This window comes from Temnothorax americanus, unplaced genomic scaffold (genome assembly GCF_048541705.1).
Source record: "Temnothorax americanus isolate GAGA-0224 unplaced genomic scaffold, ASM4854170v1 Scaffold19, whole genome shotgun sequence".
Taxonomy (NCBI): Eukaryota; Metazoa; Arthropoda; class Insecta; order Hymenoptera; family Formicidae; genus Temnothorax; species Temnothorax americanus.
In genome coordinates, this window is record NW_027509329.1 from 2,497,671 (window position 1) to 2,512,427 (window position 14,757).

The following is a 14,757-nucleotide window of genomic DNA, read 5'->3' on the forward strand; positions in this document are numbered from 1 at the left end:
ATATATCCAATTGACCTGCTAGATTATCCAATTTAATTGTCTGCGAAAAATGTCGATTTTTTCATCATGAGAGCTACCTTTTTATCTCGCGTTCAAAAAGATCTATGAAGAGTCTTTTTTTTTTTCATGACGAAAATAGACACACTGTGCTGCAAAGACTGATAATTTGGTATACATATAGTCGTACAGTGATAACGGACAAAAAGCTTGATTCGTGAAACTTATCAGAAAATAAAAAAAATTAACATAAATCTTAAATTGCGTCAAGTTACAATAAAGACATTACGAATAGCAATATCTCGACATTGCATTTCAAAGATCATAAAATGTAAGTATAGCTTTTCACACTAGAGAACATATATAAAAAATATTATATAAAATATTATATATATAAGAATTAAAGCTCCGTAAACATTCTTTAAACATTTCGACGTGCGATTAAATTCTCTGCGCATCAAAAAACCAAAAGTTTAAAATTTGCAAGAAACCTTTCATTCTTGTTAATAAATTGATTAACGTTGCAGAAAAGAAATGCATGATTTCGTGTCTCAGGCATTATTGCGGATGTCAGCGGATGTCGAGTTCTACCCCACGCATAAATTCTTCAGCGATTGGACGACTTCTGCACAATCGTAACTAGTTTAGCGGTCCACGACAGTTAGCTGCCACTAGTCGGCGGATTCGGTCGACTCGGCCGCTGTATCGTTCCCGAACAGCACGGCGAGCGCTTCTCCCGTTGCGACGTCGACGAGAGAACGCGCGCGAGGAGAGAGACCGCACCGATCCCCTGTCCTGTGTGTAGTCTGTCGACCTTTGACATTGGGCCGGCGACAGAAGCCTATACCAAGAAAACGCCGAGAGCGGTCGTCGATCTCTCCCCTTCGAGCTCCTCTCTTGGATTATCGCCGTCCACGATATCTTTTGTGTGACTTTTTGACGTCTCTTGTCCCACCTCATCTGAGAACATCATGCTACCAAGATTGATGCTGTCGGTCGCTCTACTCCTTTTAACAATGGGTATGTTGCATTATAATATCGAGTTCCAAACGATGAATTATAACTATTTCCATAGATAAAGATACTTTAAATATTCAAGGTATCATTAAGTGCTTAATCAATTCTTCCAGAATGTGTTACAGATTTTGATAAATTACTAATTAAATATATAAACGCCAGAGGCTATAACAATTAGCAATTGTATGTTGGTCAACATAACTAATACACTCGTCGGATTTTAGATGTATCCAAGACATTTCTCGGTTTAAAATTTGATTTTATCTATATTCCGTCCACATAACGAGAGATCATAGTTGATCAAACGTAAGGGTAAAAACGTAACGATAGGGCACAGAGCCGCAACAAGGTGTTCGCATTAAATTATTTTCATTTTTAATAGTGTTGGAAAATAAATATCACCTTGTTGCGGCTCTGTGCTCTATCGTTATTAACGTTTGATCAACCATGATCTCTCGTTGGACGGAGTATAGACCATCACTTAATCTACGCTTTTTTCTTGTTACTATGTTTTATTTTCTGTAATATAAAACATAATTTTCTCTATCTTTATTTAATTCTTTTTTTAGACAATAATTTCAAACGAATTAGTTTTTTTTTATTTTAATTTGAATATAAGTCATTAAATCATCAGAAGCAGATTTTTAATTACAGACTTTAATATTCCTCGAAATTATTACGGTCTCTTCAGCAAAATTAATCTCCCATAGAGTAGCAGTAACATATGAAACGCGCTCTCTCAGTTTATTTTCTGAATAATCAAATGATAAACCCATCATACCGATAATAATGAACGGCACTCTCAATGATGAACATCCCACACACGCATCCTTTCTGATTACGTCGCTACAATGAGCCGCGTATCGTCTGTAATTAATAAATTACCCTTGAATGAATCGAAGGGAGAAGTACAGGAGCGCAGCGTTTGCTAAAAGAAATTAAAAATTACTGGATAATACGTTGCCGCAACATATCCACACGTTGGCGAGATAGATCGCAAGTGTCGTGCATTAGGTCGAGAGTAAACGAATCTAAAAATCGATTAGCCCACGCATGGTATTTTCTATCTCGTGAAACGCTTATCAATTTAGACAAGTTGGAAGTGCAGGCCGACCGCATCCGGCGCAAACATTCGCTTCCATTAAAACACCACTATCTCTCCTCGGGGTAAATAAACCGTAGATATTTTCACTACATCTGTGGTACATTCACCTAAAAATAATGCAGATAATTAATAAATATAGAACCGCGTCTATCAATTCTTCTGATAATATGCATTTAAATAGTTCTTAATAAACACACAGTCACAAATATAGTAAAAAAAAAGAGCCTTATTTTTAATTCTTTTTTGTTATTTCTGAACCACTTGAACTTTTTTTTATTGCGGTTTCTTCGACCAATATTTTTTTTCTCTTGAAAATATCCAAGGCATTCATTATTTATTGCATCTTTCTCCATATCATTCAATATTATATCTTTATGTATTAAGTCTGAAGTTGAAATTCTGTTGAAGTCAGCTTGTGAAATTGATTGCGAAACAAAGCTTTTTTGTTTCCTTTACTGCTTATCTCATTAAGAATTTCTTATTTTTAAACATTAATTACTTGAGTCATATGTAAGTTTTGTTATTGAAGAAAAATTAATTCCAGTTAAATTAAAACGTTTGTTAAAAAAAAAACATCAGAGGTATTCTGCAAATGCGATTTTTCGTTCAAATTTTAATAATTCAATAACGTTGCTTATTCAACGCGAACGCGGTCTAATTAACACCAAGCTTTTTCTGTTCAGGAGTTATATTGTCGAAGGGGTGCGAGTTGGATCAGATGCGATACGGATGTCGCATCTACAATGCACAATGCAGTTGCGGCTACGGCTGCAAATCCGAATATAGATATGACAACAATGATGATTGCAAGTTAGCGCTGAAAGGTAATGCCAAGCCAAACTATACTTGCTCTTACTTGATCTGTTAAATCGGTAGAATAACAGACATTGACGATGTACTTTACACGCTTCTTGAGAGTTTTAAACTCGTCTCGTTACAGGAAGACGTAGCGACATATGCTCTCGATCGAAACCATGCCTGAACGAAGGCTCGTGTTCCCAAATATCGTCGGAGCCCGGATTTAAGTGTCGTTGCGAAGGAACTGGATTTTATGGCACTTACTGCGAGACACGTTAGTACCTTTCAATGGCAGCAGATAATTCGACTTAACTTTCGCAGTCTCAATGTGATGTTGTTTTCTTATACATTAAATCTTTGCATATTAAATCACCTGAATGACTGAATAACATTAGAAAGCAAAGAACATTTTAGTAGAAAAAAAAAGATACATTATTAAATATTAAAAAGTTCTCGCATGTTTTGAGTTTTTCTCTCAACATGGAGAATATATTACGATGACCCAGACGAAAGAGGAAAAATTAACACGAATAATTTATATGTTACAGCTTGTCCACGACCAGACAATACACTTTTCCGAGGACAATTCCCTTACGAGTGCGTCGTGATCTAATTCCAATCTCTCCTCTTATTTTGATCTGAAATTCAAATTTGTCTTAATATACGTACATACAGGGAAAGAAATGCATTTCATAAAGCATATTTACACACATCTTTGTACATACATAATAAATATTAAAACACACAGATGATACGCCGTTCCATTTCTCATTTTGCATTCTCCATTCAGCCTTTTTGTAACCGCGATCTCGGAAATAGTTCAGCTAAGTATTGAAGTTACACCGCAAAATAATTTCGCGGTTTTGAAAGAGCTTTGACGTTTCACAGAAGGTAGATACATTTCGATGCTTCCACTGTTTATTCATCAATAATTTTACAATAGGTATGTATGCACATGATGTGTTGGATCCATGAGTTTCGGGACAAGCGCTTAGTTTGTATCGTGCTTGTGTACTTTACCTTATTTTTTTTTTTTTTTTTTTTTTTACGTTATTTCTCTCATATCTCTACAATAATGCCACATGTACCTCGCCTTACCGTTTCAGATGGCAAAACTTATAAAACGTGACTTTTTACTCTTTACATAGGTTTTTTTTTGTAATTTCCATTGTTGCATGTCCACAGAATTAGTAATACTAATTTGATTTTACAACACTGCATTAGAGGAACTTAACGACATGTATATATATATATTTATTTATTTATATATATATATATATTATCTAAGATAAACACTTGGCCAGTCATAACTCTTCCCTTTCTTTTTTACATAGACATCTTTTTAACAGAGTGACTCAATATCGTAATTGATTACAACAAAACACACTGCTCATAATAAAATTATTCAGCAAATTCCGGTAAAGAATCTATAGCAGGATATTTTTCATTTTTTTTTTGTATCAATATCTCGTAGACTCTAGTATTTGCTTGCAATGTTTTTTCCTTTTTTTGCCCATTGTACATTTATATCACATATGATATACATAAAAAGTAAAACAAATTTTGAAATAAATCATATAAATAAAGTTTGTATATCAATATGTATAATATATACTTTTTATAAAGACATATCTCAGATACAAGCAGGCAGCTAACAGTTCAACCTGTAAATATTCTGGGACGTCTTTTGGTACTTTATTTTCAAGTAGTAAATTGATGTATTTACCAAACTTCCATAAAAATAGAAACATACTAATAAAAAAATTTCGACAAATCTTATCTACCAATACTATCCATTACGTTCAGAAAAGTAACAATCGAATAGATAGCCTAGCAATAAATTCATGATGTGGGAAATTAATTAAAGAGATAAACCAATTACATATTAGAGTAAATTCTAACATTATCTGAATGTAAGAACCGCCTTTTTATTCTTTTTCCTCCCGTTTCCTCCCTTTATGAGGTGATAAAATGAGTCGTTGTTTATTTATTTTTATTTTTTACTTTTATATTATTTCGGCCCTTGGTCACCATCCATTTTCAGATTATTATCATTATAATTATTGTTGTCACATTAGTCTGAATTTGGCAAACGTTTACGACCATGCTTACAATAGTAATCTCGGTATCGAAGTGTATGGACTAAAAACAAATTGTAGATTACAATTTGGATAATTAATAGCCCAGTCTCATTAGCTGCCCAGGTGAATTATTCTTCTATGGCACCAGGAATACGCTGACATCTTTCCTGGGTAAACCCGCGCGTGCCATCGGGCCCTTTTGGTTGCCTGACCACAGTTAATTTTGGGCCCGAATCTTCCAACGATATAGTACGTAATCGGCTTATTAATCGCTCGGGTCGTTGCTGGACAGCATCGCTGTTAAGCAATAAAAGTTTGCAAATAAAATCGCACCGTCACCATTTGTATAAAAAAAAAAAAATAATAAATTTACCTTAATCGAGTTACATTGCACGCTGACGATTTGCCAGTGCGTTGATTAGTGACCAAAACGAACTCCACCTGATCTCCTGGCTGCAGCGTAACGTGATCTCGAACCTCACTTACGTGGAAGAATAATTTTCTGCCCTCATCGACTTCGTAAGCGAGAAAGCCGAAAGGACCCTTCATCGCGTCCACAGTTGCTCTTCTTTTTTTCCTGACGGCTACGATATTACAAGCGTGACCTGCTGAATCGACCTGCAGTTGCACAGGATCGCCAGCCTGCAATAGCTCCCGTTTGTTAGAAAGTCCCATGATGCCGAATTCATATTCCGGCGTCTCCTCATCCTCGGTAGTTGGATTAATCTTGATCAAACCAGCGTACTCAGCCTGCTCAGGATTCGCACTTCGCAGCGGTCGCACCACAGTGCCGTCGAGTACCTCGCTGACAGGTGTTGGCCTAGGAATACTTCCGCGAGGCACCAATTTAACATGATCGGCAGCTACACAACCTCCGGAGCCTCTTCCGTTGCTCGAATTACCAATTGTACATTCGATATCAGCCCCTAATTCCAATGTACTAGCGTCTCCTTCAAAATTACTGCGAATAAAATGTTATTTTATATATACATATATGTATGCGTGTATCGTTCACTGCAAAAATTGAAGTATAGCTCTCACCTGTAGTGAAAAAATATTTCTCTATCATGATTTACTGTTTCAATAAAGCCAAACCCGTCTTTGAGGGCGGCAATAAAACCTTGACATACTTGTCCATTTGATTTTTTATTAACATTTTGAATTTTTTCACCAGCGGCATTTACTAAAAATATGTCTTCAGCAACAAGTTCTTTATTTCGTTTCACTTGAACAATATTGAACATTACCTATAAAGCCAAGTAAATACATAAGTATTACTTGATAGCATTATAACGAATATACAGAGAGCACACACACCACACACACGCCACACACCACACACACACACACACACACACCACACACACACACCATTCCACATTTCTCTAAAAAATGAAATATGGATCGATTTTTTTAATATAACTTTGTATCAATTTACCTTATCACCCAATTTTGGAATATGTTTAGGGTCGCAATCTTTGGAGAAGAAAATGATGCTTTTCTGCTGGCCATAAGAAATAAGGCCAGGTTCCATCGAATTTGTGTCCTGTGATACAGTACCTAATATATCCTTCTCTATAATAGTTTGAAATGTTACGGTACCCATTGGCAAATGTTTCAGTCTAATAGCACTTTGTCGAGTATTAGAGAATGACGATGACGGGTCCTTATAAAAAAAAAAAGAATAAAATTATAATTAAGATACAAAAGAATAAACTGTAATAACAAAAGAACTTTTTTAACGCTGTAGTATATTGCTAACATATACTCACTTGTACGACTGTAAATTCAACTTCATCCCCTACACTAATTTCTCTATCAACATCAAGAACCTCATTAAAATGAAAGAAAAGTCTAGGTTCTCTTTCTACACAACGAATAAAGCCAAATCCATCCTTGAGAGATTGTATTACACCTTGCTCCCGTCTTTCCCCAGACACAGTGAAAGATTCTGGTAACAACATTATCTCTGTAGCTCTTTTGAGCTGATCTCTAGTATCTGTTGCAATACGAAATTGGACCCAGTCCCCATGCCTGTTAAAGAAATCAAATTGCAATACATTACAGTTGTGCATATAGCTATCTATATTACATTTAAAAAACGCGTTATTACATTTAAATAAATAACATACGCTTATATACACAAGAATAAAATAGAAAAAAAAACCAAGTACATTTATTAATTCGTGTAGATTACCTAAGAGTGAAGTCTCCCTTTTGGTCTTTATCACCAAAGGGTACTTCAACTTCAGAATGATCACTGTCTCTGTATCGAATCCGACCAGGTAACGGATCATTTTGATGACGAGCAGCATTGCCTCTCTCCAAAGGTTTCAACACTTGCCCTTTCACCACTTCGTTGCTGACCTCCTCAAATACAATTGAGCCGGGTGGTAACTTTGTAATGTTGCAAGCTACCTCCTTCCCCTGCAACAAAACATTAGATTTCAGATTCTCTCTCTCTTTGTTACTTAAACTATATGCTACATATATAGATACCTTTTCAAGAAACGTGTATACAGTTCTTTGTTAATTTTAATTCTTACTTACATTGCGTGTTTGTATTATAAACTCCACATCATCCCCTAACCTAAGTTCTTCTTTCATAGATTTAGCCTCGCTAAAGTGGAAGAATATCTCTTTGACTACATCAGCACGCTCGATAAAACCAAAATTTTCTTTCATTGAGCAAACCACTCCGCGATAACGAACTGGATGTGCTGGATTTTCCAGCCTTACATTACATGCACCCAGATTTCCTCTACAATATATTTGCGTATGTAAGAAAGAGAAATTACTACTTATACAAGTTTTTTTTTCAGTTAACAAGTACTATATATCATACCGTTGATTAGTAGCGATTTGAAATGACACTTTATCACCAGCACGTAAGGTGACATTTCCCTCAACATCATCTTTGGTATATGGCAGAAAAAAACATTCCCCACGGTTTTCGTAACTGATACGTCCCTGCGAATCGCCACTCGCTTGTAACTCCGTTGTTACATTACCGATGCATCGTTGATCACCTAATGCCTAAAAGAAATTATATCCACACATTTACTTTCTTGTAAATTCTTTTTACATTTCTCCACCACTCCCTCATTATTATTGCTGTTATTGTTTTACTAACCACTGGCGCGATTTTGCTAACAGTGCTCGCAATAGGCTTGCCTGTTCGTCGATCGTAAGTCATTTCAAACTCTACCGGATCTCCAATCTTCAAATGCTCAATATTACCGCTAAATTGGCTAAAATGAAAAAACAATCTTGCCTGTCTTTCACAGCATTGTATGAATCCATAAGAATGCTGTCGAATAAAAACGACGTATAAATTAGTCACTTATACATTTCATAATTATAGATAATCAAGAGTTCTATGACTATATGATACTCACCAATAACTTCTCAATTATACCAGTTTCCCGGGTTCCTTGATTCGCAGATTGATCCTGGTAGGTAGAATTATTGGTGGCGGGTTCGCTCGTATAACCAGCATTCGTCTCCATACCCGTGAATTCGAACGGGAATCTTGTGGCGCCATTGCGTGGCGACGATTGCGTGCCGGGATAACTTCCGTAGTTAGTAGTGGAATTTTTACCACAATCGGGCGGTGAGCTCATATAATGGTCACCGCTGTAGTTGGTACCGTTTCGATAATTGTTAGACGTCGGCTGATGAGATCCCGTTATGGCCTTAGGACTTGGTATAGCCATAGACTTGTAGTCAAGTATTGCTGGGTCAGAGTTCATGATTGGCGGCTGGAACGTTTTCCACTGAGGATTGTTGGACATTGTCTTCTCAATTTGCGCAGTGTTATGTGTAATATTTACGTATAATTTAGCTCTTCTCCTCTCTCTCTCTCTCTCTCTCTCTCACTTGAAACAATTACTTTAATTTCTTTTATGTTCACACTTCTGTTCTCTCACCCCACAATATATATACTTATATTTAGAAATTTTTAGTCTTTTTTTTTTCAATTATTTAAGTGTTTAACATAGATATCACAGAACGGTTCTTGGTACTTTATATCTTTGTTCACTATTATAATGTTACAAGAACTTAATGAAGAGGAAGAGTGGCTCCTTGAAAATGCTGCAGAAATGCAGGCTCCTTCGTGACCAGAAAGTGGAAGTGAGGTCTCTTGAAAATCTTTTTAACGCGTTTATCGTGAACTTTTATTTTTATTCAGAGAGTACCACGGTGGCTCGACGCACAAACTTGGCACACTCCTTAAACGCGGATAAAGGTGGTTTCTAAGCAACCAAGCGGAGCAGCACAATTTCAGCCGCAATCACAATCACGGTCACTGTAATTGGCTCACCTATCTCTCGCTCACAAGGCTTGTCGTATATATAATATACAAATGAACGATGCAGTTAATGCTGGTTTTACGACTTAATACAAGTACAAAATCTTAGCACGCCATACACTTGTCAATACTTTCCATACGTATATGCTTGAATATTATAACAACTGTTTGATAGATACTCAATTTAGCGTGCACTAGAATAACTGTGTTTTTCCCTTTTAAACATCAGTCATCCCTTACAAAAAGGAGTAAATCAAAAACATAGGAGATTTTTAAAGGATAAATGTTGACTTGAAAATCCTCAGATGTCTTCAATGCGTGCTGAGTCTGATTGTGTTCTTCCGATATTTCTATAGTAACGTTTCCTTCTTCAGAGCTTTTAAATGTGAAATTTACAGTGAGCCTTGGTTTCAGAAGTGTCCTAAACTAACAATGACACAAGCTGTAAAAGAAAAAGAAAAAGAGGAGACAATTACAAAAGTTGAACAATCACTTTGCAAGTACAATAAGATATATTTAGATATACTGTTTATCATTTTGAGAATTGCGAGCTCTGTATCCAAATATTAAAATATATAAAATACACGAAACGTTAATTTCTACATTATTTTGTGACACAAATTGAACAAAATATATGGATAAAATAAATATTTTATAAAATTATAAAAATTTATATTTTATAAAAATTTTATAAAATCTTGCAAATAATATCGTTCGAAGCGAGACAAAGACGACAAAGAGTACGAAGATACTAATCACGATGTGTCGCACGTGCTCTAAATAAAAGTATCAAACGGCAGAAAATACTAAGGATTTTTATACTCTGCCGTAACAACGGCTCCAGATGCGTTTGAATAAAAAAATCAATAAAAAATCGTGGAAAATCCGCACGAAAATGCAAACGTAAATTTCAGTACGTATTTCATGCGCGCACGTGATCCGCGAGCCTAAACACGCACTTAGGTTACTTACTTCATCCCTGCAGGGACGTGAGAAAAAAAAAAGGAATATTTCGGAGTCCGAGAAGAAACGACCCGAGGTGAAATAACACAACGCCGTTTATTTATAGCGCGCCGCGGCGAGACAAACACAGACGCTTCTGCCCGATTATCGGGACAGTTTGACATTGACACCGCGAAAGGGGGATATACCGAAACCTACTGTTCGTCAGCGCGTGAGAATTGCGTCTGACGCGAAGGCGTCGCACGGCGCCGCAGCGTGTACCACAGAGTACCGCAGGGGGACGTGAGTCATGACCCTCGGACACTCCGCGCTACAAATCTCCGCCGCGAGCCTCATCCCGCGCTCGCGCTATCTCCGCCGACAGCGGACGCGATTACGCGTGTGAAACGTTCGCGGAAATTCGAAAGGGGGTGGCGCGGATCGAGAGCGACGACGAGAAGCGGGCGAGATCCTTCGATGGATCGTGGACGTGGCGTGGCGTCGATCATCGGCCCCCGCCCGGCCCCCCTCGAGCGTGTCCTGGCTCGCGGCCGCGGTTTCGGCGGATTCCTCCTTTCCGTTCCGGAGCGGCCCGCGGTCGAGGGGGGGTTAGCGGTTATCATGCGTGCGCCTCGCACGCGTTTTTACGAGAGGTTGATATTTTTATGAGGTCGCGGGGCGCCTTATCGCGCGCCGCGGCGATCGTCGCGAGGCCGCGGCGTGCCCCCGTCCGACCGTCCCGGGCCCCGAATCGACCGGCGATCGTCGGCGCGGATCGCGCCGATCCGTTTGACGCGCGTTTCCACACAGAGCTCGCAATTATCGGGTGACGGAAGGCCTTTATGAGACTCACCACGACACAGCACAGCACTGACGACATGCCGCCATGTTGAATGTCAACATTCGGCGTTCGCATACATCCCACTTATCCCACCAGCGGGGGGAGCGACCACGAGTTTCCTGTGGTGCGCGCGCGCGCACTCCAAATCTGCCGCGGTGGAAACGGGCCTTTTTGCCGGGAGGTCCCCCTCGATTTTTCGACGCTTTTTTTTTCATGTTTTTTCTCGAACGGTGAGGAAATCGCGTGGCAAAGGCTGTTTTGCTATCTTTTATTTTAATTATTTTCATTGATGTCGTTCCTAGTTGCCCCTAGGGAATGAATTTTTTTATATCGATCGTGCTTCACCTTAGGGCGATCTCGATCGGCGATTAATTCGGCAGAATTAAATCAAAAGCGAAATTTCCGGTGTTCTATAAAAATTTAATATTTTTTATATATTAATAAAAAATTGAGAACTGTATTCATCGCGACGAAATAGTAGATCCCTGGTGAAAAAATTTCTCACATTTTCTTAAAAATTTTGTGAGAATTGGGACTTGTACAAAATTTATTAAAATATAAGTATATAATTTCTCAGAATTTCTCATGCTTCAGAAATGATTGGATGAGGATTTTCCGAATATTTCCAGCATCCATATGTATGAAAATTTCTGATAAATTGTATAAATTTTTTCATATTTACTCAGATTTCTGCAAAGATATGTTGGGGGAAAAAATCTGAAATATTTTATTCTCATTGTGTCCACTGGAAAAAAAATTTAAAAAAAGTAATTCGTATAGAATAGAAAAATCTGAAAAATTATGAGTGATATTACTCGACAATTGCCGATTACATTAATGGGAATTTTGTCACTTTAATCCTAATGCTTACTTCTACCAATGCAGATTAACTTTAGTCTAATAATTAGAAAAAGATAAAAAGAGCAAGTTAAACCGATGTTAAAGTTAATCTACATTGGTAGAAATAATGGAGATAAATTGATCCAAAAAGTATTTCAATCTGTTCGTCAAGTCTATATATTTTATAAGAGATATTGCTGTATTTTTTATATTAAATCAATCATCTTTCACACAAATATACTTTGTATTTTAAATATATTATATGTATATATAAACTGTCACACATATATACACACACACACACACACACATTTAGATCAGAATTGGTCAGTAATGGCAGATTTCTTGCTCAAACGGTTTTATTCCGAGAACGATTAGTATAACAAAGTTGAGAGAAAGAGAGAATCAACCAGACATCAACAAGAGCTCCGCTCAGCTTCGACGACCCAGAAGTGAAGGAACCAGAAGAAGAACCTCGATCCCCTCCGACATGTGTCTCTCTCATCTTATTAGTGTACAAAGTGACATACCTTGTCGAGCTCGATCACTCGGTCGTATAATTTATAATACAACGGTCAGTTTAGTAATAGACAATTTGTGCAGAGTTCATGCTTATTGTTAAGTGTTCAGCTTCGCGGGAGCCTCACTGTTGGACGTCCTTGCGTAGATGCCGAAGTGATTCAGCCGACGCCAGCGTAGATCTTCGGGATCGGGGGTTGGTGGGGCGGTGACACACTCGAGACTCAGCTGCAGCGCTCGTCTCAGCTCGTCATCCTCGTCGGTGTCGTTCGCGATCTCCGTTAAATGCGTCGTATTGTCGTCGGTGTGAAGATCCAGTCTCAATTTTAGCGTCTTGTCCACATCGTCCTCGTCATTCTGCAAACTCATTTGCAGGGCCCTAGCTAATTGCACATTTTCGTCCTCCTCCTCGTCGCTCTTCTCCTCCCTGCCCTCGATTCTTATGGGGATTATCCTTTCGCGAGGTTCGTCCGTGGATAGCCCGGGTTTGTGCGAGAACGAGGACACATCGCTGATTGCACTCGAGGATTGCGGGACCTTCACTTCACCCATCGCAAGAGCGGTTTTCAAAATTTCGTCTTCCAGCTTGGTGCCTAAGCGATTGCCTTTCGACGTGGTTTTCGACTCCGAGTTTGAATTGTTTTTCGTCGCAACTATGGGATTTTTCAGAAGTACATCCTCGGCGGGACATTGCGGAAAGGTGCCGATAACGATAAAAATAGAATAACCTGTAAGAAAGATCGGTGATTGACATATCTTACTATTTTTCGTTATTATCTCGTTACGCTACTGCTTACCTTCTTGTAATAATTGAGCTAGGTACATTGTGAGGTATGTGTCTGATATAAGCTGGGGTCCGCTAAGCATTGAATTTAAATTAAACCACTGACTTCCGAGTTTTCTTATTGTAAACCAATGTCCCTTATAATTACAAATATACGCTCTCATCCGCCTGAAAATTACATCGCCACTTCACGCATTATCTTATAAGATTATTGTAAATGAAATTACTTGTTTTTATATCTTTGAATGAGAGTACACTTGATATATAAATGTATATAAATAAATATGTTAGTATATAAATATTACTTAATTCATATGTGTTAAATTGTGTGGATCTGTTAATTGTTCTAAGAGCAATTGAAAAATCTTTGGAAAGAGAGTGCTCTTCTGCGAGTGCGATAGAACAGAATGTCTCAAGGCACGGCGCAAAAGTGAACCCGAACAAATTATCAATAACCTACGAAGGATCGTTCTGTGCCAGTAAAGCTGTCGGTTCCGTGCTGTTATATGGAATCAGTTCCAAACCCCAAACTTTCAAAGCACTGCTAATAACTTGAACTGAAAAGTATCCGCTGTCGTCCATGTTTCCCGATGGTTGCTAAACATAAGAAGCAATTTGTGGTTGTTACAAACAGTACTGTTGCTCGGCTCTCGGCGGGGGAATAATAGACAAGGGTCAAGCGAAAAGGGAACTTTTTACATCGTCGAGTATCGCCAACTGATACAGTGAGGGGCTCCAACGTCGTGTTTACCTCGAGGAACAGCTTGTAATCCTCGCTGTCAACGCCCGACTCGGCCATCCGGATCCTCTCCTCCTCATCCATCTGGTGGCCGAAGTTCGCCAGGTCGACGGCGTTGAAGTACGGGCCTTGTAGAAGCGCGTTCAGGCAGTGCTGGGCGCACAGGTATCCCTCTTGCTGCGAGGAAAGGAAAAAAAAGGAAACATTGAGCGAGGAGAAACGTGAGAGCGCGACACCCGTGCGCGGTGACGACGTCGAATTGATCGTCGCGTTTACGTTATTCACCTTCTCGTGAAATATACTCTCCATTGCACACAAGTCCGCCCGGCGATACCACCGCGGATAATAACGCTGAACCCCGCGCGCACGTCAGACGCGTAATAATAACCATAAAACGTATCGTCCCTCCGATGATCTCGGCCGCGCGAGAGAGAACGTCATCCGCAAAAATATTTTCAGACTACAGTCACGAACGTGCGATTACCATCGTGTCGCACCGCAACGCGACGGCGCGTCGTCTGTTTCCTTCCCCCCCCCCTCCCCATGCAGCGTTCGAGATCTCGCGAGAACTCGCCTTTAAAGCCCGGTGTCCACGTACGACGATCCGACATCCAATCTCGATTCGGGAACGTATGGCCGTACGTTTTCGAATCGAGCAACGCGATTGGTCGAAATCCTACTGTTACGTTCTACGGAAAGTGTGTGTGACCAGCTTAACAGAATTTATTGTTATGGAGAATTCACACTGCGTCCGATGTTCGACGTATGTACATACGACGATC

General features: G+C 38.9%; 3 protein-coding genes across 6 annotated transcripts; 1 reads left to right on the forward strand and 2 right to left on the reverse strand.

Moving 5' to 3' along the window:
- Positions 1-572: 572 nt before the first annotated feature.
- On the forward strand, positions 573-3,965 carry LOC143896687 (uncharacterized). Its single transcript, XM_077404683.1, has 4 exons — positions 573-1,017; positions 2,803-2,943; positions 3,060-3,191; positions 3,466-3,965. Exons 1-4 carry the CDS (start codon positions 969-971, stop codon positions 3,528-3,530), a joined length of 387 nt encoding a protein of 128 aa, XP_077260809.1. The 5' UTR covers positions 573-968; the 3' UTR covers positions 3,531-3,965.
- Unr (cold shock domain-containing Unr) lies at positions 3,939-11,250 on the reverse strand. Of its 2 annotated transcripts, none has more exons than XM_077404671.1 (11): positions 11,106-11,250; positions 8,397-9,752; positions 8,132-8,308; positions 7,844-8,034; positions 7,549-7,759; positions 7,196-7,425; positions 6,771-7,032; positions 6,437-6,664; positions 6,040-6,245; positions 5,372-5,959; positions 3,939-5,295 (listed from the first exon to the last, which is right to left on the reverse strand). In XM_077404671.1, exons 2-11 carry the CDS (start codon positions 8,790-8,792, stop codon positions 5,127-5,129), a joined length of 2,658 nt encoding a protein of 885 aa, XP_077260797.1. In that variant the 5' UTR covers positions 8,793-9,752; positions 11,106-11,250; the 3' UTR covers positions 3,939-5,126. The 2 variants fall into 2 exon arrangements, with proteins under 2 accessions (XP_077260797.1, XP_077260799.1); XM_077404673.1 differs by lacking the exon at positions 11,106-11,250 and adding an exon at positions 10,283-10,301.
- Positions 11,251-12,274: 1,024 nt separating this feature from the next.
- Positions 12,275-14,470, reverse strand: LOC143896685 (uncharacterized). 3 transcript variants are annotated; one of them, XM_077404680.1, is made up of 5 exons: positions 14,261-14,470; positions 13,988-14,152; positions 13,697-13,833; positions 13,250-13,422; positions 12,275-13,180 (listed from the first exon to the last, which is right to left on the reverse strand). In XM_077404680.1, exons 1-5 carry the CDS (start codon positions 14,282-14,284, stop codon positions 12,552-12,554), a joined length of 1,128 nt encoding a protein of 375 aa, XP_077260806.1. In that variant the 5' UTR covers positions 14,285-14,470; the 3' UTR covers positions 12,275-12,551. The 3 variants fall into 3 exon arrangements, with proteins under 3 accessions (XP_077260806.1, XP_077260808.1, XP_077260807.1); XM_077404682.1 differs by having other exon boundaries at positions 13,250-13,311; positions 14,261-14,469; XM_077404681.1 differs by having other exon boundaries at positions 13,250-13,404; positions 14,261-14,468.
- Between the last annotated feature and the right edge of the window lie 287 nt (positions 14,471-14,757).

Bases quoted from the DNA above. Each gene is read 5' to 3' on its own strand.
- LOC143896685 (XM_077404680.1), bottom strand. From the start codon at position 14,284: ATGGAGAGTATATTTCACGAGAAG. The intron at 14,153-14,260 runs GTGAATAACGTA...CTTTCCTCGCAG, and splicing joins AGAGTATATTTCACGAGAAG to CAAGAGGGATACCTGTGCGC. The intron at 13,423-13,696 runs GTAGGTTATTGA...TAATGCGTGAAG, and splicing joins CTGGCACAGAACGATCCTTC to TGGCGATGTAATTTTCAGGC.
- LOC143896687 (XM_077404683.1), top strand. From the start codon at position 969: ATGCTACCAAGATTGATGCTGTCGGTCGCTCTACTCCTTTTAACAATG. The intron at 1,018-2,802 runs GTATGTTGCATT...TTTTCTGTTCAG, and splicing joins TCTACTCCTTTTAACAATGG to GAGTTATATTGTCGAAGGGG. The intron at 2,944-3,059 runs GTAATGCCAAGC...GTCTCGTTACAG, and splicing joins TTGCAAGTTAGCGCTGAAAG to GAAGACGTAGCGACATATGC.
- Unr (XM_077404671.1), bottom strand. From the start codon at position 8,792: ATGTCCAACAATCCTCAGTGGAAAACGTTCCAGCCGCCAATCATGAAC. The intron at 7,033-7,195 runs GTAATCTACACG...TTTCTTTAACAG, and splicing joins AAGGGAGACTTCACTCTTAG to GCATGGGGACTGGGTCCAAT. The intron at 5,296-5,371 runs GTAAATTTATTA...ATTGCTTAACAG, and splicing joins TGCAATGTAACTCGATTAAG to CGATGCTGTCCAGCAACGAC.